The following is a 27540-nucleotide window of genomic DNA, read 5'->3' as shown; positions in this document are numbered from 1 at the left end:
TTTACAATCTATATGCCTTTTATTTTTTCTTCTTGGCTTTTTTTCCTGACTAGTATTTCCAATATAATATTGAGTAGAAGTACTCAGGGCATATATTATGATTTGTTCCTTATCTTAGGGGTTGAACTTTGAGTTTTTCATTAGTATGGATGATATTAACCATGGTTTTTTCATAATCCTCTTTATTAGGTTAAGGAAGTTCCATTTCAGTTTCCCTGTTTGTTAAGGTTGCTGGGGTTTTTTTCCCTTAAATCAAGAGTAAAATGCTAGGTTTTCCAGTCCTTTTTCTGTGTCTATTAAGTGATTTTTTTTTGTCTTTTAGTTTATTGATATGGTGCATTACACTAATGTCTAGCCTTGTATTTCTGGAAGAGATACCACTTGGTCAAGTTGTGTTATCATTTTTATATTGATAGTTATGGATTCTTGGTATATGCTTGAGATTTTTTTCTTATTTTTATTGTGAAAAAATATACATGACATAAAACTTACCATTTTTACTGTTTTACAATTCACTGTCATTTTACAATTCACATTACTTTGCAAATATCACCATCATCCATCCCCAGAACGTTTTTCACTTTTCCAAACTGAAAATCCATATCTATCAAAGTTGATTTCACTGTTGATTTTCATGTGTAACTGTTTTTAACACTTTTATCTATATTTTCTTTTGTTGCCAATGCTTTTGGCATTATATCCAAGAAATAATTGCTAAATCCAATGTCAAAAAACTTTTCCTCTCTATTTTCTTCTAAGAGTTTTATAGTTTTTCGCATAATGTGTAGAGAAATTGAATTGCTATGTTGTACACCTAAAAGCAATGTAACATTGTGTGCAACTATACACAAATAAAAAAATTAAAGTTTTTATTTAAATTCCAGTTGTTAATATACAGTGTAATACTAGTTTCAGGTGTACAATTTAGTGATTCAACACACACATACAATACCCAGTGCTCATCAAAACAAGCGCACTCCTTAATCCTCAGCATATCTAAGAAAACGTTTTATGTTTGTAGCTCTTATATTTATGTGTCTAATCCATTTCATGTTAATTTTAGAATATCCTGTAAGGTAAGGGTTCAAGTTCATTCTTTTGCATGTGTATAATCAGTTTTCTTAACACCAATTGTCGAAAAGACTGTCCTTTCCTATTGAATGGTTTTGGCACACTTATAAAAATCATTAGACATATATGGAAGGATTTGCTTCTAGGGTGGCTATTTTAGTCTGTTGGTGTATATATCCGTATGTTAGTATACCAATGTACATGGTTTTGAATACTGTAGCTTTTGTGGTAAGTTTTGAAATCAGGAAGTATGAGACCTCCAAGTTTTTTCTCCATTTTTAAGATTATTTTGACAATTTCAGGATCTTGAAACTCCATACGAATTTTAAGATGGGTTTTTCTATTTCCGCAGAGATACATTGTTGGTGTTTTAATAGGTTTGCATTGAAGCTGTAGCTCACTTTGGATGATATTGCCGTCTTAATATTTTTCCTCCAAGTCATAAATATAGGATAGCTTTCCATTTTTGTGCTTTCTTTAATTTTCTTCAGCAGCACATTGTGGATTTCACTGTATAAATTTTACTTCACTTTGGTTAATTTTACTTGTAAGTATTTTTTCTTTTTGATGCACTGATAAATAAAACTGTTTACTTAGGTTTCTTTTGGGAATTTTCATTGCTAATTATAGAAATGCAATTGATGCCTTAATTTTTGTATCCTTAAACTTTGCTGAATTTATTTATTAGTTGTGTGAATGTGTGTGTGTGTGTGTGTGTGTGTGTGTGTAAAATCCTTAGAATTTTCTTTATGTATACAATCATGGCAACTATGAGCAGAGATAATTTAACTTTTTCTGTTCCAATTTAAGTTCCTATCATTTCTTTTACTTGCCTCTTGCTTTAGACTAGGACTTCTACTAAAATCTGGCATCCTTGTGTTGCTCCTTGTCATTAGAAGAAAAGCTTTCAATTTTTCACCACTGAGTATTATATTAACTGTGTTTTTTATAGGTGGCTTCTACTATATTGAAGGACTTTCTTTCTACTTCTAGTTAGTTAAGTGTTTTTATCATTAAAATGCATCAAGTTTTGCTTCTTGTGCATCAATTGACATGATCATGTGTTTTTTCCCCTTTATTCTGCTATTTTGGTATATAACATCATCCTTGTATTCCAGGAACAAATCTTACTTGGTAATAGAATATGCTAATGGTTTTGCTAATAATGCTTTAATATGCTCTAGATTTCAGTTTACTGGCATTTTATTATTCATCACTGTAGATTTTTTTAAAAGTTTGTGTTTAAATTCCAGTTAGTTAATATACAGTGTAATATTAGTTTCAGGTGTAAAATATGGTGACTCAACACTTCCATACAACAATGAGTGCTCATCACAATTGCACTCCTTAATCCCCATCACCTATTTAACCCCCCCCCCCCCCCACCTACCTCCCCTCAGGTAACCATCAGTTTGTTCTCTACAGTTCAGTTTGTTCTTGGCTTTCCTCTCTCTTTTATTTCCCTCATGTTCATTTGTTTTGTTTCCTAATTCTGTAGATTTCTTGAAATTTTTATGTCTATATTTGTGAGAGATATTGTTCTAACATTTTTTCTTTTTGAACTGTCTTGTGTTGTTTTAATAATCAAGTCACATTGAATGACACAAAAAGCATTCCTTACTCATAGTTTTGGGAACAATCTGCAATGTATTATATTGTCTGAAAATTTTGGAGAATTTACCGGTGAAGTCATCCACACTCAGCCTTTTCATTGTGGGAAATTTCCTGATTAATAATTCAAACTTGCCAGCTTTGTTGATCTTTTCAAAGAACCAAATTTTGGTTTTGTTGATTTTCTCTGTCACTTGTGTCTTTTTTATTTTATCATTTTCTTCTCTAATTCCTATTAGTTCTTTCCTTCTGTTCCTTTTATATTTAGAATACTTTTTTTCAATATCTTAAGATAAAATTCTAGGTTATTAATTTGAAATATTTCTTTCCTATTTTAAGCATTTACAGATATCAATTTCCAAATAGTGATTTCAATGTTTTTCATAAATTCCTGTATGTCATGTTTTTATTCCTATTCATCTTAAGTATTTTCTAATTTCCCATGAGATTTTTTTTTTCTTTGATGCTTTGGTTATTTGGGAGTGTGGTTTTTAATTACCATGTTTGTACATTCCCTAATGTACTTTTATTATTGATTTTTAATTTAATTCCATTGTATTCAGAAAACATAATTGAGTATTCAGAGAACATAATTCATATGATTTCATTTCTTCTCAAATTATTTAGACTGTTTTGGCCTCACATATGACCATTTTGGAGAATTTCCAAATGCATGGAGAAGAATATGTATCCTGCTCTTGTTGGATAGAGTGTTCTATAGATATGTTGTGGCTAGTTCATTTGTAGTGTTGTTCTAATTTTGTATTTCCTTCTTGATCTTCTATTTCTTCTGTCCATTACTGACAGTTGACAGAATGTCAGCTATTATTTTTACCTACTTCTTCCTTCAAGTCTGCCAGTTTTTATTTAATAGATTTTGGTGCTTTGTTCCTAGGGGATATGTTTGTAATATTTTCTGTAATATTTCTTCATGCGTTGACAATCTTATTGTAAAAATTCTTTGGTTGTCTTTAGTAACAGTTTTTTTTCTTATACTTTGTGTGTGTGTGTGTGTGTGTGTGTGTGTGTGTGTGTGTGTGATGTTTCTATAACCATTCCAACTCTCAGTGTTATTGTTCTGGGTTTTGTATTCCTTCATGATTGTGGATTTCCATGTCTGGTGTGGTGTCTCTCTCTGCCTCTCCTACTGGATTCTATGAGAGTTTTCTCCTTTGTCCAATGTGTAAGAGTTGCTTAGTTAGTTTTTAGTTTTTTGAGATGAAATTTTTCCATATCTAGCTGCAGATTTGGTATGTCTATGGGAGGAAGTGACTTCAGAATCTTCTTATGTTGCCATCCTGAAATGGAAACTCTATCCCTATTCACATTTTAAAGATGTTACTTTATTGTCATATTGTTTCCATATTTTCTAAAGAAAATCTGTCAAATTGTGTCTCTTTTCTCTTTAAGCCATCAAGATCTTCTTTGTTTTTTAGCAGTCTTCATGTCATATGTTTGGGTGTATTTGTGTATGTGTGTGTTTAATTCTTCTTAGTGTTCTGTGAGTTTTTAGGAACACTGGTGTAAATCCTGTATTATCATACGGATTTTCTTAAAATTTCAAATTATATTCAATAACCTCTCCATAATTATTTCAATTTCTTTTTGGTATTTTTCTTCTTGCATGCGTATATCTTTGTAATTTATACAATGTATCATGTTCTCTTAACTATTTTAATATAGGTAGATATCTTTATATTTTTTCTTGAATGAAAAGACACATTTCTAGTTAAATTTTTTCATTGTCTTTAATTTTTGCCTTTTGAAGCCCTGCTTTCAGTCTAAAATGCTTATTTTTTTACACAGATACTACTATTATCCATCTTTTTCTTCTGTTAAGTGTATGAAATGAGGAACTAATCATTTTAATTAAATCAGAAAGTGATATGTATTAAGTTTTGGTTAGAGATTAAATAACGTTCAGTCTATCTAGTTTACTGTTGTTTTTATGGCCATAACTCTTTAGGGTTTTCAACTGAGAATTGGTATATTTACTGAGACTCCTTACCTTAGCAACTATGTAACCACAACACAGAAACTGCAGAAAAATCCACACTGCTTTATGGAAGTCTTCTTATATTTTAATCTCCTGCTCTTCACACATTTAGAAGCAGGAAGGATCCTTGAGGCAGGGAATAAAGTATATGTTGAGACCTCTTGAGTCTCTAATTTTGTCACTATAACTATGAAGATCCTTCAACCTTGGCCTATTTTTATGTCCACCAAATGGCCTGCTTCCCTAGCTAAGCAATAATTTTGACTTCTCACCCATAACCAGGTTTAAAATGACCTCTGGGATAAAATAAACTGCTTATTTCCAGTTTACTAGAGCCTGTGGGAGTTTCAGCTGAGATCCAGATTTGTACCTGTGGATCCTCTTTTGGTGTGCCATTTTTCTTCAGCACCATAATGCAGTGGTTAAATCTTCCTATCAAAGATTTTTGATTTCATCCTTCAGCTACAATAGAACTAATGGATGCTATAATAAATAAGATCCATTGGTTGGATTTTATGAGAATTGAACATATTGTGTGCATGGATTGGATAGTAAATGTAAAAACTGAGACTCCAGGATTTTTTTCTAAGAAAAATATGAAAATATTTTTCTAAGAAAAATTAGAAAATATTTTTCTAAGAAAAATATGAAAAAATAAAATATTAGTTAGTGGTTTGCCTTGAAATGATATTTATATAAGTTAGGTTATTGACCAATAAGTCAACTTTTAAAGTTTCTTATACATTTATAGATATCTAGACTTATTAAAAATTAGAAGATAAACTGCACACCATGGTTAATTTTAAGATATCTTTTTGGCAAAAGTGCTTTCAATTTTTAAATATTTCATTGAAATTATTTTGTGTGATCTTAAATCTAGTTTTTTTTTCAATATGTGTTATGAGTGTATTTTGTATATTTTAAACCATATCAGAATTTTAAATATACTCATAAATTATTTTAAATTAACATAAGCTCAATATGACTAAACACACATTTTTTTCCAGGTGCAGATTTTGGTCCTGAAGAGTGTTATGCTTACCTTAATTCTAAGACCGATCAATCTGGGAACTGCGGTTCAGGTCCTTCAGGATACATACAGTGTAAAACTAAGTATGCTTTAAGAAATCTGTCTGAGAAACTCTATTTATTGCCTTAAATTAGAAAATACAACTAGATAATTAAGCTTATGAGTAATCAAAATATTACCTGCCCATGAAGTTAGACTATATTCAGTCCTTTATAAATGTCTTTAATACAGAATATCTGCACTACTTTTTCTCATACATCCCATTATCCCTTTTATTGTCCCGCAGAGTGTTTACTTTACATATATAGATACATTGATAACGTTAGTTAGAAGGACTGGTCATTTCTATTTTGCACGTTGTCATTTTAACTTTACAAAGTATGAGCATTCTTACAGTGATGAAAAGAAAATGTATGAATTTTTACTATCCGGTAAGTAAAGGACTGTGTTTAAGACCATGTGCTCTACAGCCATGCACCTTGGTGTCAAATCCTAATACCACTGGCTTACCTTCTTGTGTGAACTTGGATATGTGCTTCATGTTTCTGATATGCCAAATATGAATAGTAATTCCACCAACACCATTGGGTTGCCATTACTATATATATTAGAACCAGAATGTTACTGCTCTTATAATATTTTATTTTGATATGATTTCAAATTTGGTTTGGTAGTAAAAGTAAAAATTCTGTAAAACATTTCTAGTTTGCATGAATCATACAGAGCCTCCCCATATACCTTCACCCAGGTTTACCAATTATTTACTTTTGCCCATTTGCTTTATCCTTCTATTTTTTCAACTCTCTTCTCTCCTCTCTTCAAAATGATTTTCCTAAACCATTTGAAAGAATATTGAAAACTATGCTTCTTTACCCATAAAAAAAATCATGTGTGTTTCCTGGGAACAAAGATATTTTCTTACATAGCTATAGTGTAGCTATAAAGCCATGTTTCACATTAGAACTTCTGGGGCCCTTAGGTGGCTCAGCCAGTTAAACGTCTGACTCTTGACTTTGGCTCAGGTCATGAACTCACAGTCTGTGAGTTCAAGCCCCAGCCAGCATCAGGCTCTGTGCTGACAGTGCAGAGTCAGTTTAGGATCATCTCTCTCTCCCTCCCCCCTCCCCCACTCACTCTGTCTCTGTCTCTCTCAAAATAACTAAATAAACTTAAAAAAAAAACCTTCTTTAATTGTCTTAGGGAAGTATTTATGTCTATTTTGTCTTTTTCAGGAACAAATCCAGAGTCATATATTTGTTTGTATTTAGTCATAATGTATTTTTCATCTTTAATCTAGATATTTTCTTTGTTTTAATTTTTTTCTTTTCTGTAGTTTTTTTTTTAATGCTACAGAGTAATTGTTTTAAAGATGTCCTTCAATTTGGCTTTGGTGGATATTTTTCATAGATTCATGCTATACGTTTTGGCATGCTTATTACTGAAGTGATATGTATGCCCTAGTATAATTTTTAAAAAGTACACGGAATTTTTTCTCAGTCTTGTCTATTTTAGGTTAAATTATATTGAGAACATGGACATATTCTGTTCCTCTTCAAACTTTACTTCACTAGGCTTAAAATTCATTGATGATTTCTAATTCCATTATTTACTCTGCCTGTAAGCTAGAAATGTACAGTAGGGAGAAGTATTCCCTTCTTTATATTTATTTATTTGTTTATCTATGTGTTTATTTATATTGGTTCAGACTCAGCAATTGTTATTTTATTCAATAGTATAGAATACTTTACTGTTATTATTTATTGTGGTTCTTTTTCAAATTGTCTCAGTTTTGGCCACTGAGAGTCTCTTTTAATTGGCCACAGTGTTTGATAGGACTCTAAGAACTTCCAGATTTTGGGGGTGTGGCTCAGTTGGTTAAGCGTCTGACTCTTGGTTTCAGTACAGGTCATGATCTTATGATTTCCTGAGTTCGAGCCCCACATCTGCTCTGTGCTGATAATGCTGCCTGCTTGGGATTCTCTGTCTCCCTCTCTCTGCCCCTCCTCCACTCATGCTGTTTCTGTCTCTCTCAAAGTCAATAATAAATAAACTCAAAAAAAAAAAAAAAGAACTTTCACATTTTTCTAGCACAAAATATTCTAGGCTCCTGTTATGCTTTTCCTGCCCCTAATCTGTATTTAGCTATTTATCCAAGTAGCCTATATTCCTTTTAGTAGAGAATAATATTAAAAAAATAAATATCTGGGCAACAGATGTGCTTATTTCCACTATTTTTTATTACCTCTGCACCTTCTCAGTCAACAGACCTAGAACATACATGCAATATATGCACATACATGTATCATACAATTATTTATTTGCTCCTTTATATCTCTGCATTTAAAACATGAACTTACAGTGATTATTTCTGATTATACACCATAAAGTACATTTTAGTACATTTCTCATATGTTCAAACTCAAATATGCAGAAGTTATTCGTTAAAAATCATGTATAAAAATTGCATTTACTGACTAAAGAAAACCTTCTAGTGATTATGATTGTATTTTCCTTTAATCATTGATCATTTTTATATTAGCTGCTATACAGTGCTTCTCTGTTAATTATGATATTTGAATCATATTGATATTGGTACCTAGGCATTTATTTGCTCCTTGGCTATGTCTTATTTCTTTTGGCACGTATACATTTTTTTTTACTTTATATTGGATACTATGAATAATACATAATGGAAATTTTTCATTCATTTATGCTTCCTGAAAGCAATAGAGTTTTGTTGTGGAAGGGATTTAACATAGCTGAACTCACACTATAAACAATACCCTTCTGTGAGTTGCAGTTGAAATACTGTTTATTTCTTTATGCCTCTTAAGATGCTTTTTATGAACTCCCTGGAGTCTTCACTATACATGCTGAGTTCAGTGGTCAGACAAGATTTATGGTGAAGTTTATGCACACTTCAGTGCTGAGCTCCTTTTAATTTCTGGGCACCTAATTGACATGAGGCCCATTTTTAGTTCTGCCATCTGATTATTTAAGCTAAGAGATGTTGGATATATCCCAATTCACAATATCTCTTGATATAGTTCCCATTGTTAAAGCTCAATTATCATACAATTGTTCCCTTTCTGGTTACATTACAGGGCCTTTCTCTCTCTCTCTCTCTCCCTCTCTTTCTCCCTTTCTCTCTCTCTTCCTCTCTCCCTGTGTGTGTGTGTGTGTGTGTGTGTGTGTTTCAATTAGAATTCCACCCTTACTGGAATCCTTAGTTTATTACATGCAGCAATCAGTGAAACTATCCACTACGAGAAACGGTGGGGCATCTTGGTTCCAGAGTTTGAGAGAGTTTTTATAGAATTTGGGTTTGTTTTAAGTGATTTTCAATTGGGTTTGAGGAAGCGGATCTTTCTTCTGAATTTGATGCTTTCAGAAAGTAAAGGTATGATTGAGTATCTCAATAAATCTTACATATGAAGAAGAAAGATTGGAGAGAAGTTAAGCTGTAACTGATAATGAAGCAACAGCCACTCATATTAGCTGGATGAGACGGATGTTTGATAATTTTGTTGTTTGGAAAATGTTTATGTTTTGTCTCTCTATGTTCATTCATAATTTATGGAGCAGGTCTGTCTTTTCTTGATGCATCATGACCACAGAGTGACTTGGCTTAAAGTTGATATTCCTAAAATTGCTTATATTCAACAGTTAAGCAGAAGATCTAGCTGTAAGTACAAGTCAGTTTGCATTAACTCTAATACTTTTCTGTTAATATCTTCACCTGAATGTCAGAGGATGCTTTTCGCTTTTTCATTTCCCTTTTTTGCCCAATGGCAGACAAAGTCAGGCCATAGAAAATTGCTCCAAGTTACCTATATTTTTGTCATTGCTAAGATTTTACCGATTAGGAACTTATTTAGAGAATGTGGTATATAGTTGGGCTCATGTTAGTCTCCCCTGTCACTTTTGCTGCAAGATAATTTGTTGAATTCTCTGATGTATCAGTGGCTGTGTGGTAGCATTTAGACCCCCCAAAAGACTCATAAGCCAAATAAAAATTTTATGGCATAATATTTGCTAATATTTGTAATATGCTCACATTGATACAACAGACATAATTTTCAGGATATCCGTTTTGTTAAAATACTGCATATACCTTAAATAACGTACATAGTGATAACTCTACGGTATATAATTCATTTACTTTTGTTATTTTTAAAAAATGTTTACTTATTTTTGAGAGAGAGAGAGAGAAACAGAGAGAGAGCATGCATGCAAGTGGGGGAGGGGCAGAGACGAGGACAGAGCGTCCCAGGTGGGCTCTGTACTGACAGCAGAGAGCCTGATGTGTGGCTTGAACTCAAGATGACCTGGGAGATCACCTCTTGAGTTGAAGTCTGACGCTCACCTGACTGAGCCACCCAGGCGCCCTACTTTTGTTAATTAATCTAACTTTAGCTTTTGAATTCTTAAGTTTTAAAATGTTTTCATTTAAATTCAAGTTAGTTAACATACATTATAATATTAGTTTCAGGTGATTCAGTACTTACATACAACACTCGGTGCTCAACACAAGTGTACTCCAAAATCCCCATCACCTATTTAACCCATCCCCCATCCACCTCCATTCTGGTAACCATCAGTTTGTTCTCTATAGTTAAGAGTTTGTTTCTTAGTTTTCCTCTCTCTTTTTTTGCCCTATATATATATTTTTGTTTCCTAGTTTGCACATACGAATGAAATCATGTGGTATTTGCCTTTCTCTGACTAACTGATTTCACTTAGCATAATAATCTCTAGCTCCATCCATGTCATTAAAAATGGCAAGATTTCATTCTTTTTATGGCTGAATAGTATTCCATTGCGTATTGATGTCCACATATTCCTTATCCATTCATCAATCGATGGACACTTGGGCTGTTTCCATAATTTGGCTACTGTGGATAATGCTGCTGTCAACATTGAGGTGTATATATCCCTTTGAATCAGTATTTCTGTATTCTTTGGGTAAATACCTAGTAGTGTGATTGTTATATCATAGGGTAGTTCTATTTTTAACTTTTTGAGGAACGTCCATACTGTTCTCCAGAGTGGCTGCACAAGTTTGCGTACCAACCAGCAGTGCAAATGGATCCCCTTTTTTCCACATCCTTGCCAACACCTGTTGTTTCTTGTGTTGTTGATCTGAGCCATTCTGACAGGTGTGAGGTGATATCCATTGTAGTTTTGATGTCCTTGATGATGACTGATGTTGAGCATTTTTTCATGTGTCTATTGGCCATCTGTATGTCTTCCTTGGAAAAATGTTTATTCATGTCTTCTGCCATTTTTTAACTGCACTAACAGCACAGAGCCTGACATGGGGCTCAATCTCACAAACCATGAGAACATGACCTGAGCCAAAATCAAAATTCAGATGTTCAAATGACTAAGCTATGCAGGTGCCCCTCTGTTCAGTTCTATTGATCTGTGTGTGTGTGTGTGTGTGTGTGTGTGTTTTGTGTGTGTGTGCCGGTACCATGCTGTCTTGATCACTACAGCTTTGTAATGTAACTGGAAGTCTGGAATTGTGATGCTCCCAGATTTTCTTCTCTTTTTCAAGATTGCTCTGGCTACTCAGGGTCTTTTGTGGTTCCCTACAAACTTTAGGATTGTTTTTTCTAGGGCTGTGAAAAATGATGTTGACACTTTGCTAGGGATTGCATTAAATATGTAGATTACTTTGGATAGTATAGACATTTTAACAATATTTATTCTTCTAATCCCAGGAGCATGGAATGTTTTCCATTTCTTTGTATCATGTTCAATTTATTTCATAAGTATTCAATAGTTTTCAGAGGACAGATCTTTTACCTCTTTGGTTAGTTTATTACTAGTGATCTTATGGTTTTTGTGCAATTGTAAATTGGATTGATTCCTTGATTTCTCTTTCTGCTGTATAGGAATGCAACCGATTTCTGTACATTGATTTTCCTGTAATTTTTTGGTGGAGTCTTTTGGGTTTTCTGAGTATCATGTCACCTGCAAACAGTGGAAGTTTGACTTCTTCCTTGCTGACTTGGATGCCTTTTATGTCTTTTTGTTGTCTGATTGCTGAGGCTAGGTGTCTTGACACTATGTTAAATAACAATGGTGAAAGCTGGCATCTCTGTCTTGTCCCTGACCATAGAGGAAAAGCTCTCAGGTTTTCCCCATTGAAGATGTATATGGTTTTGATTATGTTGAGGTATACTCCCTCTAAAGCTACTTTACTGAGGGATTTTATCATGAATGGATGTTGTTGTACTTTGTCAAATCCTTTTTCTGCACAATTGAAAAGGCCATATGGCACTTTGAAATCTTTTTTTAAAGTTTATTTATTTTGAGAAAGAGAGAGAGAGCCTGAGCAGGGGAAAGGTAGAGAGAGCACGTGAGAGAAAATCCCAACTAAACTCTGCACTGCTACCATGGAGCCGATCCTGGGGCTCGAATTCACGAACCATGAGATATGACCTGAGTCAAAATCAAGAGTAAGACACTTTACTACAGCCACCCAGACACCCCAAATCTTAGTTTTAAAATAACTCAAAGGTAAATAGGCATTATATTCATGCTTAGTAAATTTTTGGGAGTGTAGATAAACTGATACATGTGTTTAAAAAGAGTTTTTTGTTCTCATTTTTAGTTTCGTATCTAAAAGTATGTAGTTCTAGGCTCTTTGCTACAATGCATTATCCATGTGCAAGAGAAAACTACCCTTTTAAACAGTAGTTAAATGTATGTGAAATGAGATTAATAATACTTTCCCTTTCTACCTCATGTGACTTTTTATAGAATTTAAATTTCATGTTAAACACTTGAAAACATTACTGTTTTACCCTTATAAAGTTAAACACTTGAAATACTACGGTTTTACCTTTGTAAAATTTTGCCTGAAGTCCATGTGTAAATATAGCATACTAAAGATAGAGTATATATAAATTCCTTTTGATTATTCTTTTAATCTTCACTTTGCTTGGTTTTATTTGATTTTTAAATGTATGTGGATTATAATAATTGAATGTACTTTAAATGCAAAATTTCATTAATATTTCCATCATGCAAAAATGTTTTCTTTAATCTATACCCCATACAACCTCATCTCAATGATGATAGATAAATGTAGTCTATTAAAAAATTTCATATAAATGGAATGCTACAGTATGCATATTTTGTGTTATACTTAATATTCCGACACAGTTTTCAGATTCAAATAGATCAATCTTCTATTAGATTTTATTTTTATTGCTAAGTAATTTTGATTTTCACTGAAAATTACTATATATATGTTAATTAATATGATTAGTTTATTCATTCTTTATTGATGGTCAGTTATATGGTATATATTTTAGCTATTATGAATAAAACTGCTATAAACATTTAAGGTCAGGTCTTTATAGTGTAATATTTTTTCATTTATGTTTGGTAGATACATACATAGTATCATTACTGAGTCCTATAATAAGTTCACATTAACCTTTTTAAGAAATTGCTGATTGTTTTCTAAAGTGGCTGTGTAAATGTACATCTACATTAACAGAATTCAAGAGTTCTAGTTTCTCCACAACGTGTTACTACTTGGTATTATCATTCTTTTTTATTTTAGCCACTCTAGTTGTAACTTGTTTTAATTTACATTTATTTACATTTACACTTATCTAACTTTTGAACATTTTCCCAAGTCCTCTTGTCAATATGTATCTCTTCCTGTGTGGCGAATTTATTAATTTTTTTTCCATTGTATTTGGAATAGGTTAGTATTCCTACTATTGAGTCTTATCTTTATATCTTTTTATTCTGAATTAATTGTGGATTCACAAGAAGTAGCAAAAACATATATAGAGAAAACAAAGGCCCCATGTACCCTTTAGTTGGTTTCCCCAAGAGGTAACATTTTATATGATTTATATCAAATGTATTTTATCTGTAGTACAATATCAAAACCAGGAAATTGACACTGGTAAATAGACCTTACCCCCCAGATTTCCATCAGTTTTACATGAGTGTGTGTCGGGTGTGTGTGTGTGTGTGTGTGTGTGTGTGTGGTGAATTGCCATCTTAAAAATACTGAGTTTTCAATTGATAAATATATAGGATTTCTCAATTTATTTGTTTTCTTTCATTTTTCTCAACCAGATTTATTAGTTTTTTTGTGTTCATATTGCATTTATTTGGGTAAATATATTCTTAAACATTCTATTTTTGAAACTTGTGAATAGAATAGTTTTCTTAATTTCATGTTCACATTGTTCATTGCTGATATATAATAATATTGAAAATGCAAACAAAATTTTTATATTGATCTTTTATATTGTGTGACTTTCCTAAATTCATTTTTTTTTATCTGAGTTTCTTAGCACTTCCATGTCCAGGATTATTTTATTTTGAATTGTTTATTCTTTTTTAATTAGGATGCTTTTTAATTTGTTTCTTTTGCTTGAAAATGTTGCAGTATAAGTGGAGAAAGAAGAGACTTTTGCTTATTCCCAAATTTATTAGAAAAATTAAGCATTAAGTTTATTATTAACTGTATGGGGTTTTTTTGGGGGGGGGGGGATGCCTTTTACCAAACTAGGAAAGTGCTCCTGTATTCTTACTTTCTAGAGAGTTTTAAATCTTGAATGGTGGATTAGCACCTGGATTGCTTAGTTGGTTGAGCATCTGACTTGATTTCAACTCAGGTCATGATCTCAGGGTTGTGGAGTCGAGCCCTGCATCAGCTCCATGCTCAACATGGAGCCTGCTTAAGATTTTCTCTCTTTCCCCTCTGCCCTTCTCCCCCATTCATACTCCCTCTCTCTCTCTCTCTCTGAAAAACAAACACCCTCCCTTCCCACCGACCCCTGCCCCCGCCACCGCCTGCCTGCAAAATCCAGAAAATCTTGGGTGGTGGCTGAACTTTTTTCAAATGCTTCTCATCCATCTATTGATATGATTCTGTGTTTTCTGTCCATTATTCTATTGATATTGTATATTACATCAATCGACTTTCAGATGTTAAACCAACTTCCGGTAATGTTTTTGTTATTTACTCTGACAATGTCTGGGTTTTAAAATATGCTTTTTTAATTTATTTATTTTCTGATGCTCTTCTTTTCTTTAGGTAGATCCAATTTTCTGACCCATATCATTTTCCTTATGCCTGAAGAATTTTTTTTTAAACATTTCTTGCAAAACAGGTCTGGGGGCAAAAAACACTATCACTTTTTGTTTGTCTCAGAAAGTCTTTATTTCTCCTTACTTTTGAAGAATAATTCACTGGACACAGAATTCCAAGTTAGATTTTTTTCTTTCAACCCTTAAAACTTCCCTCCACTCTCTTCTTCTTTCATTGTTTTTACGGTAAAGGGATGTTGTATTTCTTATCTTTGTTCTTCTGTAAGTAAGGTATGTGCCCAACCTAGTTGCCTGCAAGATTTTCTCATTGACTTTGGTTTCTTTAGGTGCATGCAACATATTTGTGTGTGTTCTCTGAGTTTCTTGCATTTGTGATTTAATGTCAGTAGTTGTGGAAAGATCTTGGCTGTTATTTTCTTAAATTTTTTTTCCCTCCATTTTCCTTCTCCTTCTGCAATTTTATTATGAATACGTTACAGTTTTTGATATTGTTCCATAGTTCTTGGATTTTTTTCTGTTATTTTTTACCATTGAGTTTTCATTTAGGAAGTTTCTATTGACCTATCATTGACTTCACTGAGTATTTTGCTGTTTTGACTGAGTTTTATTGATGAGCCCTTGGGGGCCATTCGTAATTTCTGTTACTTTTTTTTTTTATTTTGCAATTATCTTCTTTTCATTCTTATAGATTATTCTGACAATTTCCGTATCTCTGCTGACATTTTCTCTCTGGTAAAACATAATGAACTACTGATGTATGATACAAAATGGATGAACCTTACAAAATTATAATAATTAAAATACACCAGACAAAAATCCTTATGATTTCCCCTATATAAATTTTCCAGAAAAGGTAAATACATGGAGACAAAAATCAGGTCACTTGTTACTTGGGGATGGACTCATCAGTAAAAATTGATTCTGAATGCCCACAAAGGAAAATGGACTCCACAGGATTTTGGTGATATTTGCACATAAATATATCCTTAAAATGATTTGATTCATTTTAATCTAAGTAACTTTTTTATCTTAATGAAACTGTGGGAAATTTTGCATGAGAGTTCCTACTCCATGCCTCACTTCCATCCTGAAGCCATACCAACAGGAATGCTTTAGGCAACAAGCTTCCAGCCTTGTGGGCCCTCAGGTCCCCACCACCGAGCTGGGGGGGGGCCAGCAGGGAGAACTCTGAGGGGTCTGGGAGGGGCACTTAGGAGACTGCCTGATGCTGCCCTCACCCCCACCCCCACGCTCCCCTCCCAGTAGAGGCTAGAAGACAACATGAAGGCCTAGGGACACTTGGGGGCTGCCCAGTCTCTGTTCCGGGTCAGGGAAATGCTGACCAAGTGGAGTTTTCTAATGAAAACAGATGCCCCCCAAAAAAAGAAAAAAAAAAGAGTTTGGAAGTCATTTCTCTTTTCGTAACAACAACAAACTAAACAACTAAACAAACTGAAATCCATGACTTTTCTTTGACCCATCAGAGAACTGAGGTTGCAGAAAAAACCACCTACATGAATCCCAATAGTTTATTTTTGCTTTTGTTTCCCTTGGCTCAGGAGACATATCTAGTAAGAAGTCTTCATGGGCAATGTCAAAGAGGTTACTGCCTGTGTTCTCTAGCATTTTGATGTTTCTTGTCTCACATTTAGGTCTTTCATCCATTTTGAATTTATTTTTATGTATGGTGTAGAATGTGGTCCAGTCTCATTCTTTTGCATATTGTTGTTCAGTTTACCCAACACTATTTGTTGAAGTGAAGAGACTGTCTTTTTTCCCATGGGATATTCTTTCCTGCTTCTGTGTGTGTGTGTGTGTGTGTGTGTGTGTGTGTGCGTGTTCTATTTAGCTGTATTGATCTAAGTGATCTATGTGTGTATTTTTGTACCAGTACCATACTGTCTTGATCACTACAGCTTTGTAATATAACTTGAAGTTTGGAATTGGATGCCTCCAGCTTTTCTTTTCTTTTTTGAGGTTTCTCTGGCTATTCAGCATCTTTTGTGGTCCACACAAATTTTAGGATTGTTTGTTCTAGCTCTGTGAAAAATGATGTTGATAATTTGCTAGGGATTGTATTAAATGTATTGATTGCTTTGGGTAGTATAGACATTTTAATAATATTTGTTCTTCTAACAAATATTATTTTTTCCATTTCTTTGTGTCCTTTACAATTTCTTTCATAAGTATTCCATAGATTATTTCCCTCTTTGGTTAGGTTTATTCCTAGGTATCTTATGGTTTTTGGTGCAATTGTAAATAGGATTGATTCCTTAATTTCCTTTCTGCTGCTTTATCATTGGTGTGTAGAAATGCAACAGATTTCTGTACATTGGTTTTGTATCCTGCTACTTTACTGAATTTGTGTATCAGTTCTAGCAGAGTTTTGATGGATGGAGTCTTTTGGGTTTTTCATGTAGAGTATCGTGTCATCTGCAAATAGTGAAAGTTTGGCTTCTTCCTTTTCAGTTTGGAACCCTTTTATTTCTTTTTGTTGTCTGATTGCTGTGGCTAAGACTTCCAGTACTATGCTAAATAACAATGGTGTGAGTGGACATCCCTGTGTTGTTCCATAGAGGAAAAAAAACTCTCAGGTTTTCCCCATTGGGAAGATATTAACTGGGTTTTTCACAAATGGCCTTGATTATGTTGAGGTATTTTCCCTCTAACCTTACTTTGTTGAGGGTTTTTATCATGAATGGATGTTGTACAGATCCTTTTTCTGCATATATTGAAATGATCAGATGCTTCTTATCCTTTCTTTTATTAATGTAGTGTTTCATTTTGGTCATTTGCAAATATTGAGCCACCTTTGCAACACAGGAATAAATCCCACTTGTTAATGTTGATTCTTAAAAAATGTATTGTTGGATTCAGTTTGTTTGTATTTTAATGAGAATTTTGCATCAATTTTGACCAAGGATATTGGCCTGTAATTTTCTGTTTTAGTGGTGTCTTTTTCTGGTTTTGATATCAGGGTAATCCTGACCTCATAGAATGAATTTGGAAGTTTTCCTTCCTTTTCTATTTTCTGGAATAGTTTGAGAAGAGTAGACATTAAGTCTTCTTTAAATGTTTTTTTTAGAATTTGCTTATGAAACCATTTGGCCTTGAACTTTTGTTTTTTTGGGAGGGTTTTGATTACTGATTCCATTTCTTTGCAGGTTATCAGTCTATTCAAGTTTACCATTCCTCCATATATGTTTAATATCGTAAGAAGGTTTCCAAGTATTTTGTGGAGTGAGTGGATCATTTTACATTTCCATCAACAGTGTAAAACCTCACCAACATTTGATATTGTAATAACTTTTTATATGCTTGTAGGGTTTTGTTTGTTTGTTTGTCTGTTTTCTTTTGGTCATTCTAAAAAGGCAAAACCATTCTGGTTTCACTTTGAATTTAAGTACTAATTAATGAAATGATCAGTCTTTCATGTGATTATTAGCCTTTTTCATACCTTCTTTGGTAAATTGTCTTGGCAAATCTGTAGCCTATTTTCAAATTGTGGTTTGTTATCATTAAATTGAAAAATAGTTTACATATTCAGAATATAATTTTTATCAGATGTATGAAATGTAAATATTTTCTCTAAATCTATCCCTTTTCTTTCCTTAATGGCATCTTTCAAAGAGCAGAAGACTTTAATTTCGATGAAGCCCAATTTATTCATTTATTTTTTTACAGATTATGGTTTTGGTATAGTATCTGAGAAATCTGTGCTCCATTGCCATAATAGTGGTGAAAGCAGAAGTATTTGTTTTGTTCCTGATTAAAGAGTGGTAGCATTCAATCTTTGGACTTTAACCATGATGTTACTAGTTGGTTATTCATACAGCTGTTATCTGTTTGAGGAAGTTCCTTTCTATTCCCACTTTGACTAGATATGTTTATCATGGATCAGTGCTGGATTTTATTAAATGCTATTTCTGTGCCTTTTGAAATAATTATGTGTTCCCTTCCCCTTTATTCTGTGACTTGGCTCTTAGGTATTAACCCAATGATACATTCCTGGGTAAATCCCACTTAGTCATGGTGTATAATCATTTTATGTAATTCTAGATTTGGTTTGCTAATATTCTGTTAAGAATTTTTGTGTCCATATTTATTGTATTGTGGTGTCTTTTCTTTGCTTTGATGTCAGAATACTACTTGCCCATAAAATAAGTTAGAAAATGTTTTATTTTTCTCACTTTCTGTAAATGTTTGTGTAGAATTAGTAATATTTTTCATGTATTTTATAGAATTTATCACTAGAGTCATGTGGCCTTAGGCTTTTCTTTGTAATTAGGGAGCACATTTAGATTCAAGGTAAATTTAGTTTCCACTGCTGTTACTTCTTATCAATCATTCTTAGATCTCTCTAGCATATGCATGTAGCCTCTCTGTCAGCTAGGGATGTGATATAAGGATAGTTTATCACTACCCTTAATGGAGCTATTACTTCCAGGATTGTGTCTTTGATTTTTATCTTATCTGTCACTAACCCCAACTAGGATTTCAATCTCAGACTCATAGTGCTGCTGGTTTTACATTCTTTCCTTACCAAATTTGCTACTTTATTCAAAGTGTTAATGGGTGAAGTTTTTTGTCCTCTTCACCATATCTAGAACCATTTTGCTGACATTTAATTTAATAGTTTTCATGGCCAGCTCTGACTCTGGTAAAATAACAGCATCAACTGACCTGAGAGGGCATAGGAGCAGATTCAGTAAAGAAGACCACAGTTCCCACTACTCTTGATTTTATGGCAGCTTTTCATAAATACTTCTCACTTTTTTGTTTGTTTTGGTAAGTTTTATAGCCCTGAAATGGTTGTTTTGACAAATTTGCCCAGTTTTATGCTTGTTTGGGGAATAGATGATTTAACTATATCTTCTCTTTCTCATAGCCCCCTCATGTACATTTATCTGTACAATTTTCTTTATTCTGTGTCTAACTTATCACAAAATCTAGCACTGATCCATGATAAATACTCTCACATAACTAGGAATAAAAAGAGACTTCCTCATCTGATAAAGCTATCTGCATTTTGTAGTTTTGCAAGCTTCCATCTAAGATCAATTCCCTTTAGTGTGAAGAACTTGGTGTACATTTTCTTTAGTCCAAGACTGCTGATGATAAATGTTCTCAATTATTGTCTGAAAATACCATATTTCATTTTGAAAGGTATTTTCTCTGCACATAAAATAGGAAGACAGTAGATAGTTTGTTTCTTTTTTGGAATTTGTCATTCAATAATCTGGTTTCCATTGTTTCTGTTGGAAAGTCAGTCTTAAATTGTATTATTACGCTTTTGCTTTTCATGCTTTTTAATATTCTGATTACCTTTATCACTTTTTTTGTGGTTTACAGCACTATCTTTATGATGTATCTTAGTAGTTTTATTTTAATATTTATTGTATATAATGCTTCTTGGATGCGGGATTCAATGTTTTGTCAGTTGGGACCCATCATCCTGAGAGTAGGAATTATGTTTGAAAAATTAAAAAGAAAATCCAAAGAGACTGGTATTTAGAAGAACTTTACCAATTTTTAAAAATGGAATAAGCTTGAAATTGCTTATCTTTAAGAATCAAAAAAGAGTGAAAGAATTACTTTAAAAAAAGTGATCAGGCTAACTTGGAAATGGTTCAAAATTATTAAAACGTTCAGTTATTATTTACAATGCAGGTAAGGCTTTTATATTTTCTTGTTGTTTTACAATTAATTGCATGAATCTTTTTGCAAGACTTCAAATGCTTTACCTAAATCTTTTTGATTTATAAATGATATTCTAATATTTCTTTTTATTGAAGGCTAATGATTTCGTTTATGGGTAAATTATAGGGATCTGCAGTGTGGAAAATTAATATGTGAATATAAAAAAGAAGAAATAATTAATATTCCAAATGCCACTGCTGTTTATGCCAACATAAATGGACACATCTGCGTTGCATTGGATTTTCCACATGATTTTATAATTAGCAAAAAGATGTGGGTAAAAGAAGGAACTGTTTGTGGTAATAATAAGGTATGTAGTCTTTTTCCCCAAATAAATTCTTAATATTTTATACTCTATTTTCAAATGCATGTTTAATATTTTTCTCATAATTGAAGTGTGCATTTGATTTCAAAAATAAAAACTTTAAAAATAAGAAAAAACATTTTAAATCTACATTCATGCAGATTATTTTTCTATAAACATTTTATTGGCTATTTAGTACTTTTTTTCATTGATATTAATGTATCTTCACTGAACGGAGAATCGTACTGTTCTTTCACTTGATTTTTAAAAAAATTTTTTTTTAACGTTTATTTATTTTTGAGACAGAGAGACAGAGCATGAACGGGGGAGGGTCAGAGAGAGGGAGACACAGAATCTAAAACGGGCTCCAGGCTCCGAGCTGTCAGCACAGAGCCCGACGCAGGGCTCCAACTCACAGATCGCGAGATCATGACCTGAGCCGAAGTCGGTCGCTCAACCGACTGAGCCACCCAGGCGCCCCTCACTAGATTTTATTAAATTGTCTCATGGTACATAGAGATGTAATTCATGCCATGAATTATCTTTTAATAGATTTACTTGAAAAGAACTGTTAAAATAATATACACTCGTTTTAGTGATGAAAATAATAAAAATGAGATAAAAGCAAAATCATTCAAATGCATATATATGAGATGTGACTACTTTCCATGTTCATGGACCTTCCAACAACTATTTATATACCCATACAAACAATTGTGAAATACTTAGTATACTAACTATATTTTATATATATGTGATACTTGAATTTTTTTCTTCCAATATCTTATCTAAACTCAAGTTAACATATAGTGTCATATTGGTTAACATATAACATGATCTTACATGTAGAAAGCCATAAACATTACACAGAGATACAGAGATACACGCACTATATTAGAATTAATAAATTCAGCAAAGTTGTAGGATACAAAATCAGGACATAAAAATCAGTGAGTGGAATCTCTACATAGTAAAGGTGAACATTCTGAAAAGGGAATTATGTTATCAGCTCCACTTATAACACCAATAAGAATAAAATACTTAGGAATTAACTTAATAAAGGAAGTAAAAGGCTTGTACACTGAAAACTATAGCTAACATATAGTGTCATATTGGTTAACATATAGTGTCATATAGTTAACATATAGTGTCATATTGGTTTCAAGTGTAGGATTTAGTGATTCATCACTTGTATATGCAGTGCTCATCATCACAAGTGTCCTCCTAAATGCCCATCACCATTTAGCTCATTCCCCCACCTACTTCCCCTTCACCCTCTTCCCTTCCATCAACACTGTTCTCTTTTTGCTTCCCTTCCCTTATGTTCATCTCTTTTGTTTCTTAAATTCCACATATGAGTGAAATCATATGGGCCATCTGGGGCTACTCTGGGCTTGGGTTGGATCAGATCAGGAGTTTCCTAGAGATGTGGTAACACCAAACTGTAGGGCACTTTCCTTGTGTTGTCTCCGGAGAAGGTTGGTGGGCAGGGCCTATAGTCAGACCAGATGCCTGTCCCTAGTCCACTGTTGAGGCTGCAGTGGCACTGGTGCGTGTGATTATTTGGCACTCTTCCCAGGGCAAGAGTCATGTTAGAGTGGTGCTGGCCACTACTGGGGCAACTTGCACACTGTTTGTGGCACTACTTTGGATGAATATGGCCAAAGGCATATTGGAGGCAAATATTTGTAGAAGAACTCAGGGGGAGGGTTAGCAAGGTTTGTGTGGGCCTGCTGTGGTGGACAGGCTATGTCTGCAGGAGAATGCAGGGGCAGGGTGGCCTACTAGCAAACTAGATGGAATGTTGATGCTGTGCTGTTTCACACAGGTGTCTGTGTGTCTAGTGTGTGGGGCAGAGAAGAGAAATAGTGCCCTCCAGCTCCTTTGTTCCTGGAAAAGTCTCCCCAAGATCCCTCTCTTCCGGCTCAGACTCAGAGATTAGTAAACAAATCTCCCTCTCATATACCCCATATACACTGCTGCTTCTGTGCTCCATCTCCACGGGGCTGTTTGTTGTGCTGTTTCTTTAAGGGCTCAAGTTTCAATCACCTTTCCTGGCTCTCCCAGAGCCAAGCCCAGTGATTTTTAAAGTTCCAGGCATTAAGCCTCACTGATTGTAAGAACTTGTGAAATTATGCCCTTCTGGTTTTCAAAGCCAGATGTTATAAGGATTTGACTTTCTCATGTGAGTTCCTCATGTCTGAGTATTCTGGTGTGAGGAGGGGTTCTTTCTCTGTTTTCTCCACGCCTGAGGTATCTCTACCTCCTGTGGACAGTCCTGTAATTCTGTTGAGCTCTGGACTATCCCTTCATACTTTCTCTGAGGTGGTCTTTTTTCTACATTTAGCTATGGAGAGTCTGTTCTGCCAGTCTACAGGTTATTTTGGGGGGGTTCTGTACACTGATAGGGGTGTTGTCTAGTTGTATCCATGGGACGAGGTGAGCTTAGGATTCTCCTACTCTGCCATCTTCCCTGGGAGTGTAGCTGTGTGTTTTTAATAGATAGTGCTTACTATATTGAGGTACTTTCCCTCTACTCCTAATTTGTTAGATTCTTTTTTATCATTAAAAGGTGTTCAGTTTTGTCATATGGTTTTTCTACTTCAATTGAGATGGTTGTGTGATTATTTCCCCCCTTTATTCCTTTAATGTAGTGTATTACATTGATTTTTGTATGTCGAATCATTCCCACGTTCCATAAATTAATCCTACGTGGTTATGATATGCAAATTTTTAATATGTTGTTGAATTCTGTTTACTCATGTTTTGTTGAGAACATTGCATTAATATTTACAATCAATATTTGTTTGTAGTTTTCCTTTATTATTGTGTCCTTGGTTTTTATATTAGGGTAATTCTGGCCTTATAGAATGGATGTGGAAGTGTGCCTTCCTGTTACATTTGTTGGAAGAATTTGAGAAAGACTGATTTAAATATTTGGTGAAATTCTGTAAATATTTAGTAAAATTCACCAATGAAGCTATCTGGTCCAGGAATTTTCTTTGTTTCAAGGATTTTGATTACTGATTTAATATCTTTATGAGTTCTAGGTCTAGTCAGATTTTCTATTTCTCTTTGATGTAATGTTGGTAGATGGGGTGTTCCTAAAAATTTGTTCATTTTATTAGCTTATCCAAATGTTGGTGCTCAGTTTTTCACCGTATAAAGCTTGTTATTTCTGTTAAATTGATAGCAATGTGCTCACCTTTATTTCTAATTTACTTATTTGAATATTATTTATTTTAGTAATTCTAGGTAAAAGATTTTTCAATTTTTTTGGTCTTTAATTTTTATTCTCTAATTCAGTTTTCTGTTTTCTCTTTTATTTCTGTTCTAATCTTTGTTATTCCCTTCCTTCTGCCACCTCTTGGCTTGTTTGCTTGTTTGTGTGTTTGTTTATGGTGAAAGTTTAAGTTTTTTATTTAAAATTTTTCTTCCTTTTCTAGGAGCACTTGGATGGGTCAGTCAGTTGAGCTTCCAACTCTTGATATCGGCTCAGATAGCATAGTTTATGGGATCGAGCCCCGCGTTGGTTTCTGTGCTGATAGCACAGAGCCTGCTTGGGATTATCTCTCTTCCTCTCTCTCTGCTCCTCCCCTGCTCACACACACTCTTTCTCACTCTCACTCTGTCTCAAAATAAGTGAATAAACATTTTTAAAAAATTTAAAAATAAAATAATTCTTCCTTTTTAACGTGTTGGCTTACAGTTAAAAATTACTGTCAGCAGTGTTTTCCTGCATTTCATGTCTGGTGTATTGTGTTTTTGTTTTCTTTTGTTTCAGAATATTTTCAAATTTCCATTGTGTATTTTTGTTGACTAGTTTTTTTATTTAATATGTGATAATTTCACATATTTGTAAATTTTTCAGTGTTCCTTCTGATTTTACTGTATAGTTTCACTTTACTGTAATCAGAAAAGATACTTTGCATAATTTCAATCTTTCCAAATTTATTAAGACTTGTCTTGTGACTATATATGTCCTAATGTATACAATGCCCATGTGCAGTTGAGACAAATGTGTATTTTGTTATAGTTAAGCAGTGTTCTATATATGTCTATTAGGTCCAATTGTTATACAGTGTTTTCACATCCTCTATTTCTTTATTGATCTTCTGTCCCCTTCTTTTCAAAAGTGGAATATTGAAGGCTATTATTGTAGAGCTATCTATTTCTCTCAGCAATTCTGTTTGTGCCATTATGTAGGAGTTCTGATGTTTGATAAATACATGTTTATCATGTGTATGTTTCTTGGTGAATTTTGATTACTTATTAATCTAGAGTGTACTTTTTTTCTTGCAATGATAGTTGATTTAAAATCTATTTTGTCTGATATTATTATAGCCATTCTCATTCCCTTTTGTTGTTTCTTTCATGGAATATATTTTTCCATCCTTTCAATTTCTACATGTTTGTGACATTGGATATCAGGTGAATGTCTTGCAGAAAGAGTCCCTTTAAACATATAGTTGATGGGGCGCCTGGGTGGGCTCAGTCGGTTAAGCGGCCGACTTCGGCTCAGGTCATGATCTCGTGGTCCGTGAGTTCGAGCCCCACGTCCGGCTCTGTGCTGACAGCTCAGAGCCTGGAGCCTGTTTCGGATTCTGTGTCTCCCTCTCTCTCTGATCCTTCCCCATTCGTGCTCTGTCTCTCTCTGTCTCAAAAATAATAAATGTTAAAAAAAATTTAAAAACAAAAAACAAAAAACATATAGTTGAGCAATGTTATCCATTCTGTCACCCCATGGTATTTGATTGAAGAATTTAATCCATTAACATTAATGTAACTGATAGAAAAGGACTTACTTTTGACATTTTATTATTTTTATATTTCTTATAACTTTTTTTGTACATCATTTCCCCATCACCACCTTCATTTTTCTTTAGTTCATGTTTTGTAGTAACACATTTTTTATTCTCTTCTCTATACCTTTTGTATATATTCTATAGATTATTATATTTGTGGCTACTATGGGATTGCATATAGCATCCTAAAGTTATAACAATCTAATTTGAACTAATACCAAGTTAACTTCAAGTATACACAAACATCTACTCTTGTACATCTTTGCCCTCCACACTTTTTTTTGATGTCAAAAATTACATTTTATATACTGTGTACCCATTAACACAGACTTATAATTATTTAATTTTATGTATTTGTCCTTTTAATCTCAGAAATTTTCAAAATGGAGTTATAAATGAAAACTACAATACTACTAATTTTTATACTTTCGTCATTTATTTATTGTTACCAGAGATCTTTATTTCTGTGTGTAAATTCTAGTTACAGACTAGCAATTTATCTAGTTATCTAGTTAAAGACTAGTTATTTATCTTGTAGGACTCCTTTTAGTACTTTTTTGTAGGCTAGGTCTTATGGTAATAAATTCCCTCAAATTTTATTTCTTTTTAATATGAGAATGTATTAATTTCCCCTATCAAATTCAGCTCAGAGTTGTTGGATATAGAATTCTCAGTTGTCAGGACTTTTTATTTTCCTTCTAGCATTTCCAATATATGAGCCCATTGCATTTTGGTTTTAAAAGTTTTTAACGAGGAATCTGCTATAATTTTGTTAAGGATAATTTGTACATGGTAATTCATTTTCCATTTGCTGTTTTTAAAATTCTATTTTTTTCCTTTGGCATTTTGTTTGATTATAATGTGTTTTGGTGTGAATCTCTTTGCCTTTGCCTTAGTTGGTATTCATTTGTCTCACAGGATTTGTAGATCCATGTTATTCTTCAAACATGGGGCATTTCAGACATCAGTTTTTCAACTAATTTCCCTGTTTCCTTTTTTCTCATCTGCTTCAGGGAGTCCCATAATATGTATTTTGATCTGCCTGATGGTATTTCATAACTCTCTTTATCTTTGTTCATTTTCTTTGTTTTTTTCTTTCTTCATCTAAGACTCCAAAGTTTAAAATAAAATGTCTTATCTTTAAATCACTGATTCTTTCTTCTGCCAACCAAAATTGGTTTTTGAGTCTAAATAATAAGTTTTTAAATTTAGTTATTACATGTTTGCATCATCATTTTTTGGTTGCTATTTATAATTGCTATCTCTTTGTTGATATTCTCATTTTGTTCATATATAATTTTTCTGATTTTCTTTCTTTCTTAAACTATGTTTTTATTTAAATTTTCTTTTATTTAACTTTTTCATATTTAGTATAGTTATTTAAAAATAACATTATGTCACTTAATCTTCTTTCTTTGAATGGACCATGTTCTCCTGTTTCTTTTTCTACCTTTTGATTGTTGTTTGTTGTTGTTGTTGTTGAAAATTGGACATTTGAGAAAACAGACATTTCTCCCAGTGTTGGCAGACTGACTCTGTGCTGGGGAAGTTGGGTGTGCTCTAAGCCTTGGAATCAGCCTGAGGAGAAAGAAAGCTTGTGGTCTTCTCAGAACTTTTGTGATGATGCATCTTTCCTGGGCTTCCCTGTGGCTTTTTTGTTTTCCCACATACATGGATATTATCAGATGTCTTACTTTTCAAAATATTCTCATGCCATCCTCTCCTTTGGGCTTCAGATGATCTATTGTATGTCTTTACCCATTATTTTTTGCCCCAGGTGCTTGCAAAACTTAAGTCTCCTTGCAGCATTCCTGAGAAGTGTCCATTGCTTCTCCTTATCTAAGATTCAAGTTAGGTTAAACAGAGACCAGTCCTTCAGGTAGCTCCCAAGAAAAATATGGAATTGAAAATATGGTTTCCTCCGCTCCCT

General features: G+C 33.4%; 1 protein-coding gene across 2 annotated transcripts in view; it reads left to right on the top strand.

The window, feature by feature from the left end:
* The window catches only part of ADAM2 (ADAM metallopeptidase domain 2), a 135391-nt gene that overhangs the window by 93439 nt on the left and 14412 nt on the right, over positions 1 to 27540 (top strand). For both annotated transcript variants that reach the window (XR_008421606.1, XM_019440716.2), the window contains exons 15-16: positions 5686 to 5791; positions 20628 to 20811. Coding sequence is in view for 1 of the 2 variants with exons in the window: in XM_019440716.2 (XP_019296261.1) it covers positions 5686 to 5791; positions 20628 to 20811 (290 nt within the window). In the remaining variant the exon portion in view is untranslated. The remainder of the gene's footprint in view (positions 1 to 5685; positions 5792 to 20627; positions 20812 to 27540) is intronic.

Source organism: Panthera pardus, unplaced genomic scaffold, assembly GCF_024362965.1.
Source record: "Panthera pardus isolate Hobbes unplaced genomic scaffold, ASM2436296v1 HiC_scaffold_13, whole genome shotgun sequence".
Classification (NCBI taxonomy): domain Eukaryota; kingdom Metazoa; phylum Chordata; class Mammalia; order Carnivora; family Felidae; genus Panthera; species Panthera pardus.
The sequence above is the reverse complement of the archived record's forward strand: the minus strand, read 5'-3'. Positions and strand labels throughout refer to the sequence as shown.